This window comes from Nicotiana sylvestris, chromosome 6 (genome assembly GCF_000393655.2).
Source record: "Nicotiana sylvestris chromosome 6, ASM39365v2, whole genome shotgun sequence".
Taxonomy (NCBI): domain Eukaryota; kingdom Viridiplantae; phylum Streptophyta; class Magnoliopsida; order Solanales; family Solanaceae; genus Nicotiana; species Nicotiana sylvestris.
The window spans coordinates 56,395,302-56,412,357 of NC_091062.1; the positions used below are offsets into that span (position 1 = coordinate 56,395,302).

The 17,056-nt window shown below is 39.9% G+C and overlaps 1 protein-coding gene across 2 annotated transcripts; it reads right to left on the reverse strand.

Moving 5' to 3' along the window:
• Nucleotides 1–9,250: 9,250 nt before the first annotated feature.
• On the reverse strand, nucleotides 9,251–13,879 carry LOC104223935 (putative clathrin assembly protein At5g57200). Of its 2 annotated transcripts, XM_009775473.2 has the most exons (16): nucleotides 13,797–13,879; nucleotides 13,582–13,694; nucleotides 13,399–13,468; nucleotides 13,108–13,205; nucleotides 12,600–12,738; nucleotides 12,350–12,477; nucleotides 12,165–12,257; nucleotides 11,834–11,884; nucleotides 11,520–11,585; nucleotides 11,367–11,432; nucleotides 11,188–11,268; nucleotides 11,025–11,105; nucleotides 10,420–10,605; nucleotides 10,240–10,315; nucleotides 9,994–10,115; nucleotides 9,251–9,875 (listed from the first exon to the last, which is right to left on the reverse strand). In XM_009775473.2, the coding sequence occupies exons 2-16, from the start codon at nucleotides 13,660–13,662 to the stop codon at nucleotides 9,459–9,461; spliced, it is 1,755 nt and encodes a 584-aa protein (XP_009773775.1). In that variant the 5' UTR covers nucleotides 13,663–13,694; nucleotides 13,797–13,879; the 3' UTR covers nucleotides 9,251–9,458. The 2 variants fall into 2 exon arrangements, with proteins under 2 accessions (XP_009773775.1, XP_009773773.1); XM_009775471.2 differs by lacking the exon at nucleotides 13,797–13,879 and having other exon boundaries at nucleotides 13,582–13,784.
• Between the last annotated feature and the right edge of the window lie 3,177 nt (nucleotides 13,880–17,056).

Below are 17,056 nucleotides of genomic sequence, written 5' to 3' on the forward strand. Positions count from 1 at the left end.
ACAATGGGCTCATTAAGAAATTCAAGCCTTACAGTTCTAGTTCGACAATCAAGTTTGGCAAAACATGAATAAAGCCAATCCATTCCCATTATTACATCAAAATTGACCATCCCTAATTCAATAAGATTGGCCATGGTATCCCTACCACGCACTGTGACAACACAACCTCTATAAACTCGAGCAGCCGTAATTGACTCACCAACCGGAGAAGACACCGAAAATGGCTCATGAAGCTGATCCGGTTTTATCCCAGATTCCATATCAACAAAAAGGGGTAAAATAGGACAATGTGGAACCAGGGTCAATAAGTGCATACACATCATGAGATTGGACAGTCAGAATACCTGTAACAATATCTGGAGAAGCCTCTGCAGTCTGGCGACCAGTCATCGCATAGAATCGGCTGGGTCCTCCTGAACTCTGTGCACCACCCCTAGCTGCACCACGCCCTGCGTGTGCCGGAGTACCTCGAGTTAGAGAGAGGGCTGAAGATGTAGCAGTTGTTGGGCTGGCTGGTTGAGTTGTGCCCCTACCTGCTCCCTGGCGGGATATACGATAATGCCTCTGAATATGACCCCTCATCCCACATCCATAGCATATAGGTAACTCCAAGTAGCAAATCTCTGAGTGCATCTTCCCACACCTGGGGCACGAGGACCTCTGCTACTGCTGGGACCTCTCTACTGACCGACCCCGCTGGTGGGATCCCCTGCTGCCCTGACCGGACCTGAATAGACTCCATTGTTGCTACTGGCTAGGCCCTGATGGCGGTACACTGGCTAAAGACTGTGCAACAGACTGGGACGGCCTTGATGATCCTCACTTGAAAGCTAATCTTCCCCCACCTAGTGACTCTCCCATGTTTCCCGTAGACCGGGCCTTGCTATTACCATCTCTCTCCATTTTGTTTTTCAGTTTACGATTCTCTGTGGCCTGAGCAAATGCTACCACTTTTCCGTAATTCATGTTAGAATTCAAGGCAGCTATAGAAGCCTTATTAATAGTCAAAAGATTAAGGCTCTGGACAAACTCGCTCACCCTGGCCTCCATTGTGGGCAACATGTGAATGGCATACTTGGACAGGCGAGCAAACTCCATGTGGTACTCCCACACACTTCTGCTATCTTGCTTCAGATTTTCAAACTCTGTTGCACGGGCTGCCCTTGTCTTAGTAGGCAAGAAATGATCTATAAAGGCATCTCCAAACTCAGTCCACCTCGCTGGAGGGCTCACCTCCTCACGAGAATCTTCCCACAATTCAAACCACGAATAGGCCACCCCTTTCAGACGGTAGACAGCCAACTCTACTCCCTCTGTATCAGTTGCACGCATAACCCTGAGGGTCTTGTGAATATCATCAATAAAATCCTGAGGGTATTCTTCTAGATTGGCACTCGTAAACACCGGAGGGTCTAACTGAAGAAACCTATTCAACCTGGAACTGGTGGAATCCCCTTATTGGCTGGATGAACTGGGCGCAACATTGGACCTCAGGGCCTGAGAGGCCACTAGCTGGGTCAACATCTGAATAGCTCCCCTAAGATCCCCATCAAAAATACCAGAACCGGAAGTTGGGGCTGGAGGCGGAACATGAGTATCAATGAGAGGGATAGTGGTACCCTCCGCAGGTATAGGAACTAGGGTAGTCTGCTCTGGAATAGAAGAACCAGGCAGGGTGATAGCAGGGAAACTACCCTCACTCGCAGTACCAAGCAGTGATTCATAAGCCACTCCTGAGGTGGCATTGGCTTCTTGGCCAATTCTCGCTTTCTTCTTAGGTGTCATTTACTGAAAGATAGAACAATGCACTAGTTAGAGGGCGAATAGTTTCGTAACAAGTCTTGTCGCACGATCTAGAATATCAAAAAAAGGGTGTTATTCCTAAATGCCCAATTAGCCTCCAACTTATATATGTGGTCGACTACACACCGATAAGAAGGACTCTACTAGACACGGCTCCGAGACATCCTAGGACACTTTAAAACCTTAGGCTCTGATACCAAGTTTGTCACGCCCCAACCTTGGGAGGTGCAACCGGTGCTCAATCAAGTGAACCCAACTGAGCAAGCCTTATCAAATACTTTCTACCCAACTCAATATTATTAAGGAAACCATGCTTTCGTTTATTTAGACAATAGGAAAGGTTGTACATTCAACATTGATAGTTCATTTTATATTACAACCTTAAACCGTAGTTAAGTTTCGAAGGTTCCATCCAGTTACAATCTAGAGAAACAAGAGTTTAGATTTGTAACATAGTTCATAGACCCATCCAACACCCGTACATAACCCACACAAACGTCTACGGAGCCTCTAAGGATACAAAGACAATTATGACAACGCCGGCAACAAGGCCCCGGCTATACCTCAAAAGTGGATATCTACAATAAAAGATGTACAACATAACCCCTTGAAGGAGAAAGGGGCTCACCAAGGCTTTTAGAGGAGGATACTCTGCTACGCGCGATCGAAACTATCGCTATGGAGCCACCTACATTCATTTAAAAATGTAGCGCCTCCAACAAAAGGGGCGTTAGTACCATGGAATAGTACTAGTATGTATAACTAAACACCATTTTATTAGAAAGAACTATCATATAAGAACAAGGAAATCACAAGAGACAATCGAAAGCTTTTAACCGAACACCACATCATCAAATACAAGAATCATATAATCTTTCGCATAATTTTCATAGCTTTTGTTTGGGCCACTTCATACTGTCCATCATCACTCACAATACCACCGCTTTCTAGAGCGAAGTCCGATCACGACCCGACCGGCTAGGTTGCCTCATTTGAGACATGTACTTCAATCACAATCTTATTCTCTCTTTTCAGAATTCAATATCAGCACAATACCACCATGTGTGCGATATGGCATCCGATCATGGCCCGATCGACTAGGCCGCCTTACCGAGGCATTGTTCCTTTCTCATTAATCATCTCGTTTCAATCTTTTATTTCACATATATCAATTCATAGGCACTTAGGGCCACAATTATCACATCATTTCTATTTTTAATGTTAACCTTGCAATTTGGGACCACAAGCACATACAAAAGCAATTCAAGTTGTAAGCATATGTAAGATTTTACGTAGTTGGCATAACAATCTCAGTTTTAATCTTGACGTGAAGTCTAGGCATTCCAATACATGGTTCATTTTCTTCGTACATCTTTAAATATTTAGAATAGTACATTACATACATTGAGGCACACCTTTCATATATATATATATATATATATATATATATATATATATATATATATATATATATATATATATTCAAAACCAATTCATGTGAAGTAATAATCAATACATCAATCAAGTTTTCAGTCTTACCACATTTTCACATACACCAACGGAGCTCAATTTCTAATAAGAAGAGGTTTTAGCCATACATACCTCAACAGAGCTTTCTTTAAATTCTTACAAAATTCCGGGACTCTTAGCAACTTCAATCTATTTTATGAAAATTACAAATTGAACCAAGAATTAGAAACATGATTAAGATTCTAGCTCATTTGAGTACATTATCAAGCACTAGGTGTGCATTGTGATTATAGGACCCTTTTGTGAGAGATTTTCATTATCTTATACCCCAATTGCTATCTTTTTAGTTCACAACCTCCCCATACTCTAATATCTTTTATGCATGCAAGAAAATCCATTTTTATACCCATGAACCCCCAAGCTAATTACTCATTCTAGTGTGAATTTCGAAAGCAAAGGCTAGGGCTCAAGTTCTTACCTCTTGGGGTGAAGGTCTAGCAGCTTTACTTGATAATCTTCAAGGGTATAGGCAAGGATTGAGTGGGGACTTGATGAAGATCACCCTCTCTTTCTCTCTAACTCCCTCTCTCACTCTATTTGCAGCAAAATAACATAAAAATGATCTAATGGGGTGTTTTTAATGGGATGGGGTCGGGTTTTAAAAGTTAGAAAATAGGAGTCCCGATGAAATCTGCGATCGCATAATGGACATGCGGCCCGCAAAAATGGCCCCAAAAACCTAAACAAACTATCCGGGTATGCGATAGAAATGCGGTTTGTATACCTATTCCGCAGTCGCATAATGTACTGCAGAACTGCCCCTTACAAAAATTCCAAGGGGGTTATGCAATGACTATGCGGCCCGCATATTGATTATGCGATCGCATAATTGGCCGCATAGTTGACCTCAAATTAACCATCAAACTGTCTGACTCTGCGGCGACTATGTGGCCCGCATAGCTATTATGCGATCGCATAATGGATCGCAGAAATGCACTTTTCTGGAAAACATTATTCCTTAACTTTTTAATAAACCGATCAAAAGGGTCCGAACCACGGTGAGCAAGCTCACTGCAAAGAATTTTTACAAATTTCTAACACATATTCCTAATTTGGTACCACGAGCTTTCAGGTTTTTAAGTAGAAATTTCACGGGGCCTTACATATACGAGCTCCGTACTCATGATTTTGTAAAAAATGGCTCAAGGGCCAAGCGCAAATATACCTCTAACACTCGGGGACTGTCAATCGACATATTCGAGTTATTTAAACCTGAATTCATAAGACCTCACAGAGGCACTCTTCGGTCTATAGGACAAGGCCACCATTCTCGAGGACCAACACTTTGAATAAGTTCGAAGTGTTATTGGGAAATAAGCCCAAGAGGCATACCCAAAGGCTACGGCCAAATTAATCAAGCTCGGAGACGTCCGAATCCCGTAATCACAATAGGCCTTCAAATTCTTTGAAAAAACGGTTAAAAAAAGCTACCCTCGGCAAATAACCAAAAGGGTTTCGTTAAAATCAGCCATCAAAAAAAAACCTTAAGAGGTATCAAATTATCTTAACACAAACGTGCTAAGGCACAAAAAGCAGAAGGGTTTCAATCGACATCGAACCCTCAAAAAACCCAATGGGTAAAAAAATACATGCTAAGGCATAAAGAAATTTTCACTAAGTATTTTAAGCCGAAAGAGGGAAATAATAGCCATCTTTTAGAGGTCATATCAGCCCGATCTAAAGAGCCTAAGGGCCAATATACTTAGAGTTTGAGACCTTGTTCTCACTCCATCCGAACCCAAGGGTTCGACTATCCCGAGCCCAAATAAAGAATAACTTGACTATGGCTCAGGGACTCACAATTATCTGACACCAACCCTAAAGGGCCTATGCCTCGAGTTCAAACCTTATTCAAACTCGACCATGGTGACTTCGAGGAAGTCACCCAAAACGAAAGTCTCGAACGCACCGTTCAAAGCATAAGGTTGTGTTAAAAAAATTTCAAGGCAAAAAACATGTTTATAAAAATTGAGAAGGCATTTAAGAGAAATTTTCTTTTATATATTGATGAAGAAGGATATGTACAAGAGACCAATAGGGGTCTTACAAAAAAGGAAAAGAAAAATGAAGTCCTAACTATGCTTGGGACTGGTTTCTCCCTTGGTGGCAGCTTCTCTTTCGGGCCCTTCATCGTTATTGGATCCGCCTTGGCTTCCTTCATCTTCGTCATCGTCATCGGAGGAGACAAGCAACCTGGCATCAGCTTCAAGCGCCTTAGCTTGAGCTATCTCTTCAGAGGGGGCAAAAGTCTCCCTCCGAGATTGGCACCTCGCCAAGTCATTGCTCCATTTCTATCGAATGAAAGCCTTCCTTAGCTATGCCTGAGTAGCCTCGACATTGGCCAAATACACGGCTATGGACTTATCAGCCGCGATCTTTGTTTTCCCGACCTCCACCTTGGCCTCAGCAAGCTCAGCTTCGAGCTCCTCGATCCTTTTGGCCTTGGCTGAAATTTTCTCTTTGACGCCTTGAAGTTGGACCTCAGCCAATGACAATTTGGCCAAGGCAACCTCTTTCTCTGTAGCAAGGCGGTCCATGTTCTCCTTCCACCGATCGCCGTCGGCTTTTGACCTGATCGACTTCCCCTTGGAGCAGCTCAATCCTTTCCAGATTTTGCTGCAGTTGAGATATTTAATTATTAGCTTCCATAGTTTAGTCAAGATCGTACTCTTTAAAAAGGGTAGTTACCTGCGCATCTAGCTCAGCCTCTTCCTTACGAGCCTGGGCTAAGTCCGCTCGGAGGTCTCCGATCTCCTCTTCTTTCTTCACATAGAGGCATTTGAGGACATCTCTCTCCTCAGTAAGCTTTTTGAGTTCGGCCTCACACCGGTTCAGCTCAGCCTGGGACTTGGAGAACGCTTCTCGATGAAACACCACAATCTAAGGAGAAAGGAAAGAAATCAGCAAGAAAAAAATAAAAGCAAATGTAATAACGGGGAATGAAGTTTACCTGGTTCAAGATACGATGGGCCTCATCAAAAACCATCATCACATCTAGGTTGGAAACATCATCGACCCCCTCGAAGCAACCACAGAATATATCTTCCCCATCGTGGGCCATTCCCACATCGGGGGTCTCTATAGATCCAGCCACCCGAAATTGCCCTTTAGAAAATTCAGGGCCGGGCGGTGAATCATCACTATGGATTGCCCCAAGCAAGTTAGTTGGGGCACTCTTCCCCTTCTGAAGGGCACTAGAGTTGGATTCTTCGGGAACATTCGCCGGTTGTTCATCATGGTAAGAAATATCTTGTGCCCTTGATGACTTAGGGACTTTGCTCGAAGTACCTTCCGAGATCTCCTCGGTCCGAGGGTGAGTCTCCTCGGCCGTCACCGGCCCAGCTGCCTTAGAAGCTTCGACGCTTCCCCTCTGTAGAGGCACCAGCTCACAACCGGCGCCCTCCCCCTCCTCTTTCTCATCTCATAGCTTTTGGGCTACACCGGTAGACAGAGCAGTAGAGTCGTCCTTCTGCTTAGAGCCCTACTCTTCTTAGGCTTCGGGGTATCAGAAGGCGAGGCCCTTCTCATTTTCTTGTCCTTGGCTAGTTTGGGAACCACCTCTTCCCTAGGCGGGGCCGGCCTCAATTCAGCAACATCGTTGAGGCCTGCGAAAAAGGGAGTCAAGTATGAGCGAAAGGACATGTTTCAGAAAAGGACATCGTAAGCATACAGGATAAACTTACCATGATTTTTATCCTCCCATCTACCCCTAGCCAAGTCACGCCAGCAGCGCTCGGCATGGGAGGAAGTTGCAGCCAGCTTCCGAACCCAGTCTTTAAGGTCGGGGACCGCATGAGGCATCCAGGCAACCACTGCATAATAGATGAAAGTGTTACACAAATCAAAAATAAGATACGAAGATTAATGGCTGATACTTACAATCGGGGTTCCACTTCTCGAAGAATGGCAGTTTCTCCTCGGGGATGAGGTCATAGGTCCTTACCCGCTCGAACCAGCTCATCCAACCTCGGTCCTTGTCCTCATCGATACTTGCAAAAAAGGACTTCGTTGATCGGCGTTGAAGCTTGATAAATACTCAATAAAGTTTTGGTCGATACAGCCGTATAAGGTGGCTGAGAGTGAATTCCAACCCCTTGGCCTTACCAGAGAAGAAGCGGAGCATAATCACTATGCGCCAGAATGAGGGATGCACCTGGCCGAGGGTAACCTGGTACGTCTTGCAAAAATCGATGATAACTGGGTCAAGAGGACCCAATGTGAAGGGGTAAGTGTAAACACTTAGAAACCCCTCCACGTGAGTGGTGATACTTTCTTTGGGGGCGGGGATCTGTACCACGACCTCAGGCCCCCAATTGCAATCTTCCTTCACGACTTCAAGTTGTTTTACCGTTATCGAGCAAATATACCTCGATACGTGTTCACATCGGCCAGGGACCGACGAAGGATTTTCGACTTTGAAATCATTTTTTAGGACACAACGACTGGGAACAATCTCGTGAAGGAGCGGTTCCACCGGCGTTTTCTCACCGGCCGGTCGGGAAGAAGAAGAAGAAGAAGAAGAAGAAGAAGAAGAAGAAGAAGAAGAAGAAGCTTTCTCCTTTTGAGGGATGGTTTTGGAGGTTTTCGCCATTGATTCAGATGAGATGAAGCAGAAAGAGGTGGAGTTTGGTATTTTTGGTCCTAAAGATCGAATCAACGGGCAGTGGAAGAGAAGATATGGAGAGAGGAAGAGACTTAGAGAAATTGGTGAAGATAAAAATAAAGTTTTGATTCAAATGGGAAACCTGTATTTATAGGTTCACGGGGACATATCGGTGGCGCTAGTGGACGACCGTCACTGGCAAGCATTTAATGTATTGGGAACCGAACAGACGGGACGTTTCGGTCACCTCGAGCGCTTACGTTACGGGGATGACGTCATTATCGGGGCCTCCAGAAAATCGAGGCTCAAGTCGTTTCTTATCATTTTAATCTAAGAAACTAGGGGACTATCTGTATACGATGGAAATCGGGGCTACCTGATTTCGTTTCTCGATGGAAAAAGTGATACCATGTCAGAAGACCAGGACGTTGAGCTCGGGATCAAAGTTCTCTTCCAATGTCGAGGTCGATAACACTTACCGAAGTTTGAAAGTGTGCTTCAAGATGATGCCGGTATGATTCAGTAATGGAAAGGGCGAGATGTCCGCAACGAACCAGAGATCACGTCATTAATTCCGGAATGGATTGGTCTTCGATGGTTAAACTGTTGTCAAATAGGATTTCCTACTATAATTAGAAATGTACCTTATTTAGGATTCTCCTACTATATAAAGGGGGATCCCACTCATTTGTAGCATTCATTATTCACTGATAAGAAAACATACGCATATTATTCTCTTGTTATTTCGCTTACTATTTATCAGAGTTATTTTATCATTTGTTATTCCCGTTATCATACCTCAAGATTATCACATATCGAGGTCGAGATTTAGCTTACACACTGGTTTGATCTATTTTATTCTTTAATTTATTTGTTTAATTTCTTATTTTGTTAATTGGCATTGAATTAAATCACATATACTTAAAACCACAATACAAGTTTAATTGTTACTCAAATTTTAGGGTAAACAATGTTTTAGAAGGTGATCGTTTTGAGAAATTTATAAGACTGAACTCCCTATCAGTTTAAATATATTCGCATTTCAGAGTTTTTACCTTCTCTTAAAGGGCAAATTATCATTTTCAAAGTTTTGTTGTACTGGCCTTTTTAAATTTTACAATTGTATTCTATACTTTTGCTACACTCGATTTTCATAATTTAGATTTAAATACATCTTTAAATGTTTTTATGAATAATATATTGATTTAAAAAGGCATGTGCATGGAGGAAACTCTGAGATGTATGAAAACTGATTGTAAAATACTTGGAGTTATAACTCTCATTAATATTACTTGCGAACATTGGTCTGTACACATATGAGTAAAAAAAAAAAGGAAATAGAGAGGCTGAGAGAGCCTCAAGCTGCTAGACTATAGTCACAGTAACAAGTTCACCACTCAAATGAATATAATCAATGAAAGGAGAAGGTCATTGTTTTAATGTAGTAGTTTTGAATGAGAATGAGAATTCTTCTAGCCAGAAAGAATAGAAGAATAATGTATTCTTGTTACAGAAAAGTCCTCTAAATCAAAGGATGGTTTCTCTGTGGTGGCATGGCGCTTGGTGGATAACTTAAAGGATCTCCGAATGGGTTGGAAGATCCCATGTACCACGTTTGTTGAGAATATTGGTGTTGATATTGTACCATCATCATATTTTGTTGTGGCTGCTGCTGCTGTAGCATCATGTGCTGTTGTTGCATCATCTGCTGCTGTTGCATCATTTGCTGTTGTTGCTGCTGAGACACTAGCATTTGTACGTTTGTTGGAGGGGCTATGTGATTTGACATTGCAAAGGGGTCATCGTGATTGATTGAACTCTGTCCAGGCATTTCATACCCATACCCCACGCTGTAGCCAGCTTGTTGCAGCTGTATTTGCCTCCTGGATACATCGTCTTCATATAAACTGTCGAGTAGTAGCTTGTCGAATCCTCCAGCCTGAATAAGACCATGAAATCAATGCAAAGTTCAAATTGACTGATAATATGAAGTGATAACTATAGTGCATATTAAAGAAAATAATCATGTATTCAAACATGAAAAAAAGAGGACATACCAATTTCTTATCTGGTGCAATTTGGCTTCTATTGTTACTTGGTGCTGTAAGAAGAGCCAATTCCCAACCTGATGTTTTTCCAGTTTCACTCGCTTGATAATTAGCTGATAGATTTTCTTTGCCTGTATAATATTTTAAATACATCAACTCAATATTACCATGACACTCTGAGAATCTTTAATGAGCTAAACTGCAATAACATAGAATCATCCTAGCTCTTTGCTGTGGAGAAGTTGCATGTAATACCAGGCGGTATGATTGCAAGAGCCAATGCATTGTTTTCCTCTAATTCTGCAACTCTTGGATCCAGTTGATTCAAACCCTGTCCACAAATTGCATAAAGTTCAAATTTCTGAGAACGACAATTTTCCTACACACGGCCAGGGGGACGCTTCCATGAACCTAGAAAGAGAAATGTATATTTACCAGCAAATCAGCAGGCTCTTCTCTTGATATCAGTGGTGGGGTTTCTTCCTCTTTCACAGGTAGTGTTTCGTTTTGTGCTTCAACCTGTGTTACTTTATTAGTTTTAGCTTCTTCAACTTGTTTTTCCCTTAGTTCAGGTAAAGGCTCTTCAGGCTTTTCAGGTTTCTTCTTGGTTTCTTGATACTCCTACAGGTAACAATTGAAAACTCCATTCAAGCCACAAATTAATACATACATTACAAGAAGCTAAAATTTCACCTATATGTGACCAACTTGTTGAAGCCGTCAAATTTGCAGGAGTAAAATGATACATGACCAGAACCAGTATGACAAAGGAAACTGTGAATAGATAATTGTGATGTTTTCAATTGAAAAATAACTTGCTTTCACTGATAAATATTTTAGCCTTTGTTTCACTTTTCTTTCTTCTCTTCAAATTACTTGACCACGTAGATCCATTTAAGAAGTTGGACAACATACTAATCTAAGCGTTGTGCAATTTTTATTAGGTTTGTGATTCCGAGTCAGAGAAAACTTTAACCAAAGGACTAACAAGGATATTTATAGCTCAATCAATAAATCCAAGATCTTTTTCATGTTCTCACCAGCCTATTATTTGGCATTGAGCCCGTTTGAGGTGCTTCTCTAATGTATTCCTCCATCGTTGCCAGAAACGAAGTAGGAGGCTGAAGATAAAAAGAACGAGGAGAGATCAAAAGAAGCTAATTCATGACGAATGTGCAATATCCAAAGGATTGAGGAAGAGACCTGTTTCAATGTGGGAAATTGAAAGGTTCGAGCTATATCCAAGCCTCTGCAGAAGTCATAAAAATGAGCTAGATTTTCAGCCTACATTAAGGAGGGAAAAAAGAAGAAAAATTACTTTAGATAGAAACTTAGATATGTTGTAAAAAAGTAAAAGATTCAAAAGAACTGGATTTATCAACCTGTTGCCCAGCTCGTTTGTATATGTCGAGAGCTTTTATAGCATCATGCTTGGACATCTCAAAAAACTGCAGGAAGATGAAGTAGCGAGAGGAGTTTAAAAAAAACACAGTGGTTAATCGGTTAGAGAGTTCGAAGAGAGACAAAAATCATACAAAGTCCACAAGATTGATTATCCCATCGTTGATTGCACAATAGATCTTAAAACTCTCCTTCAACACCTACAAAAAGAAAATTTTGGATCATATGGTTGACAAAACAATTCCTCTTTTAGGAATAAAACTCAGCTAATCTCACTAAATTCCTTTTCACTAGTGTAAGGATGATAGTTTCAGCTTATTCGTGTGGGTATTTATGATTTTGGTATTAGTGGAACTTTGCATTTCTACCATATAGACTAACAAACAGAACCAGAAATTGCAGCATGATCCATTTCTGATCAGGTGGTAAAAGTAAGTAGTCTCAGTACCAGAGCCAAGGCATACTGAATGAGAAAGTTATAGCAAGCTCCTCCTTCAGGCTGCAAGTTTACCAAAGATCAGAAACAATATTTTGACAGATAAAATACCAGATAGAGAACTGGATCAACTATAGTATCAAAACAATTAATAGTAACAACACAAGATCTATACACCACCCGATCGACTGCTATGGAATCTCCAACTAGTGTAGACACCGAAACAGGAATATTAAGAAAATCACGAGGCATAACTTAAATGCGAAGCAAAATATGAAGACACATAAGAATATGAATAACAGTGAGTTTAGCTCCACTGAACAGCCACGTATAATGTTACTACCTGGCAACCAGTTAAGCGATACAGAAGCTGCTGTAATGCTGGGAGCTGCTCTAAAAGTTCTTCGCCATTCAAAAGCCTTGTTCTGCAATGCACCTGATCGATGCAGACTCAAATTATATATGATATGTAGTTTTTCACTAGGAATCTAAAAGAGAATACAATGTATATTGAATGACAAAATGCACCTTGTCTGCTCCAGCTGAAGTTTTGGTCAATCTTTCTGCCTCAATATCATATTTTAAAGTCCTAAAGCACTCGAGTCTTTCCTCCAGAAAGAGCGCGTATGTCCTTACCCAGGCTGAGCAATCCCAAGCTGTGTTGAACACAGTAGTACATAGAAACTATTAATGTACTTCAAATGAGAAAGCTTGAAATGAATTTGCCTTTCGCCTTACTTATAAACATGAAAATTGGATAGAGAATATAGGATTTTACCAAGAGGACTTGAGTCATCCTTGAAGTTTGATAGTTGAAAAATATGCCCTCTTTGAGAGTAGCGGAGTAGTTCCTCCCTGAATGAAGGATCGCCTTCTCGCAACACCCTATGAATAACTATCAGCGTCTTTATCACAACCTGAAAATTGGTTATCTTTTTTTAATATCATTGAAGGAAGCTGTCTCAAAAAACCTAGAATCTTTTGGATTTCATGCAAACTTAGTGGTAAATAGGGTATATATAATGGGGAGAAAAGATCTATATAGTCCATAACAATTGTAATTGGGAACAAGTACATTTACATTAGGTCCTATGTTTTCTACTACTTTCTATTATTATTTTGTATAATATTGGACCGAAATGAGCGTACTCAAATGAAATGCCATGTTCTGTGAGAATTCATATATCCGGATCCAAAACTTGATGGGGATTTAAGCTTAGTTATCATTGTTAAAATTCAGAAAGGAAAGAAGAATAGCTAGTTAGTGAATAGCTGAGAGGACTTACAATCCAATTGCGTGTCTTTGACAATCGTCTGTTAAGTGCATGAATGCAGTAGGCAACATCTGCTCGTGGGCATGTTATCGATGTTGCAACAGCAATCTCTGGAATATTAATTAAGGGAAACCCCATAATTTTATCATCTCATAATAGGAGAAAATAAATTATGAACTTTTCTATATATTGCCATATCCCTGATTGTCTATAGGCAAACATTACGAATATTGAAGCCTCATTTAACAAAGAAATATAAACATGCAATGTGACAACGTAACGGGGAATGTATAATAGACTCACTTGCAATATGCCTTTCTTTTGGAGGGCTCTCAACGTGGTTTGTTGCTTTAACAATGGCAATATCTAAATCCTTCATGAAAAAACAAGAAATAAAAGATCATCCATCTAATATTGCATATAATTTAGCCTTTTTGGTATTACAAAATATATATATATATATATATATATTTCATATATGCAAACCTTGAATTCGCTTTTGACCTTGGCTAAGCCAACCTTCGTGGAATCCTTTAGCCTGTCGTATGCTTTTCTAAATCTCTCCATTCAAAATTTAAAATCCAAATGGTTTTCCTCTTCTGGAAAATCAAAATCACTTCTCGTATCAAATGGGATAGAAACAAAAGAGAAGAAGAAGAAGAAGAAGGAAGTTTTCCTTAAGTCTAATTATTTTTCATTACCAAAAAATATTTAATTTCTTTGGAAATCACAAGTCTTTGAGCTTCCAAAAACAAAATGTCAATCACATACACATACACATGACAAATATACACTGTCTCTTTTCCTAAAATTGATTTTTTCTATTATGATTATATATTCGTGGTTCCTATTTTAAAAAAAATGAAGCTGCGTGAAAGGACGGTTGTATAATGAAAAATCGTTTGGTTGTTGGAATGATCATTTTATGCAAACCTTGTTTTCGGAATGGCTGAATGGTCTTTTTGTGAGTCACACCTAAACGAATATAACGGTATTTGACAGAGAATTTAACGGAATGTAATGAGAATAATGAAGTTATAGATGTACCTTTGGCAAAGTTCTTTACACCCTGTTTGTCTTCACTTAAGCCCATTTGTTTTCTTGCATCTTAAATTATTTCAGATCTCAATCTGTTAGTATATTTGATTTTTTTTTCTTTACAATAACTGACTTGCTCTTGATAGGACTGATTTAGTCTTAAAATTATCAACAGGTTGTTCATTTAAAAATTCCTACGAAGGTGAACTACTCAATCTATTACCACTGCATAACCATGCACCCTCTATCTCCACCGCACAATCATCAGCCAAGCACTTCCACTACTAATTTTTACCGCGCAATCATTACTGCAACCATGAATCATCTGTTGGGTATTTTGGTATATGCGGTCTGAATGTGAAATAGAGGGAAATAAAGAATATTTGAAAAAATTTCTTGTAATAATTCGATAGGTCGTTTTGAGCTGTAGCATCCGTTCGACGATTTGAGACCTTAAGCAACTTCATATGATGTAGTATGATTTGTGTAAATTGTTAGTTTCGATGTTCGAGACGTTCAGAATTGATTTGGAGGAGTGATTCTTAATTTGGAAGACCTAAGTTGGAAGAGTTGACCAAGGTTTGACTTTTAAATAAATGACCTCGAAATCGGGGTTTGATGGTTTCAATAGGTTCGTATGGTGATTTTGGACTTTGGCGTATATTCGAATTCGAATTTGGATATTTCTAGAAGGTTTTGGCTTTATTTGTCGAAAGTTAAAAATTTGTAGAATTGGAGAATTCATAAGTTTGATCGGAAGTTGACTTTGGTATTATCTGACTCGGATTGTGGTTTTGAGACCTTAGATATATAGGATCATTTAGTTGGTTAGATCTTGTGTAATAAGTTTGATTGCGATCCAAAATGTCTAAGTGTGATTCGGACAAGTTCGGCGAAGTTAGAATATTTGAAAGTCAATAGAATGATTTTGATCTTCGATTCGTGGTTTTGATGTTACTTGCGGTTTTTGAGCCATTGAATAAGTTTAGATACTGTATTTGGGCTTGTTGGTATAATTAGACCGGATCCCGGGGGCTTGGGTGTGATCCAGGATAGTTTTGGGCCATTTTGATTGAGTATGGAGCTGTTGTTTCGCTGGTGTTCTGCAGTGCTTCGCAATCGCGGAGCCAAGCTCGCAATTGCAGAGAAGGATCTTGGTAAGCTGGTAATGATACATCGTGTTCGCGGTTCAGGTGTCACATTCGCGACATGTGATTGGGAGCTGGAGCTGTGTTCATCACGTTCGCATGGTCGCTTTCATGTTCACGTAGTTGTGGTAAGCTTGGCATCGTGTTCGCGTACTAAAGGCCGCATTCGCATAGAGTAGGAGCAAGATTGGGCGCTCGTCGGCTTTTGCGGTTGTGTGATGGGACTCACTTTTGCAGTTTGTTGGCTTGTATGCTCTCTTGATCGCGTGGTTCAAACGTAACTGCATCGACTATTTTCTTGTGCGCAGCATTTGTGCTTCGCGAACACGAGGCTTGTGTTGCGTTCACAAAGGGTACTTCTGGGCAGAATATATACATGTCGTATTTCGGAAATTTTACCCATCCTTTCTATTTTGAGCCTTAGACTTGGAGAGGGGTGATTCTTCATGGAGATTTTCATACAAGGTAAGAGGGTAAGTGATTTCTACCTTTTTGTGATTATATTTCAAGAATCTATATGGATTTCTATACCTAAAATATGGAATTTTGAAAGAAAATTTAGAGTTTTTGTCTACGCTTTAAGAGAGTGTATTTTGGGATTTGAAGTATCGATTTGGATCTCGATTTTGAAAACTGATTATATTTTTGGACTCGATAGATTATGGGTCATCAGATTGTTGTATTGGTTTTGAATTTTGGGCACTTGCCCAGGTTGACCTTTTGGGGATTCATCAAGATCGAAGCTTTACGGTTTGGGATCGCTTCCTATAGCATTATTTGACTTTCTTGGATGATGCTTGGCTCTAATTTGCATGATTAGAGGACGAAAGCGAGGTTTTGACGTGATTTATAGTTAAAGCTAGCCCGGGAAGAGGTAGGCCTATTGGTTAACCTTGTTAAAAGGGAAATCCCAATGATTTGACTTGATTGCTTTTTGTTTAAGGTATTGGGATAGTGTATATACAAGATGGTGAGAATATATGCACTTAACAAGTTTATATCATGTCCGGGGTAGAATTGAGATATTTTATGCTTTGTTTTGGTTAAGTGTTCATCTTGATTCGTGATTTTATTTGACTTACATGACTATACTCGCTCTCTTATTCATGCTAGAGATCATGGCTAGGTTTTTGATTAATTATAAAGTCATGGAAGTTTATTCTTGATATGTTGAATTGCTTGAATCATCTGTAGCTATATAGAAATTCCATGAGCACATATCTGTATGATTATTATGAAGCCCCTGTGCATCTTTTATCTATTGATCTTGGGCATATACATATGTATTATATTTGGATACTTGATTTGAACTGAGATTGTGGCACGAGAGGTAAGGTCGTGCGAATTGAAATACATTTCTTGCACAGGATATGATGAGCGAATATTTGATTATAATTGAGCCGTCAAGCTCGTTTTTGCGCTTGGATTGGTATCGTCCCTCCGAAGTCAAGTGATTACCTATGTTACTTTGGCCCCTGGGAGCATGGTTGATACATGGATTGTGTATGCATCGATACATGGATTTTGTATCGATTTTAGTGATACATGGATTTTATATCTAGTTATAGTGATACATGTTGACATTCAATTTTTGTCCCCCCTTTCTTCCAAATTATTTCTTTAAACTTTTAATATCACTAATAATATAAGGTTGTTATTATACTATTTATTTTAATACAAACTATGCCTATTTGCTATTATTATTAACACTCTTACAATACTTATTATTATTATTATTATTAATTATTATTATTATTATTATTATTCACTCGTTC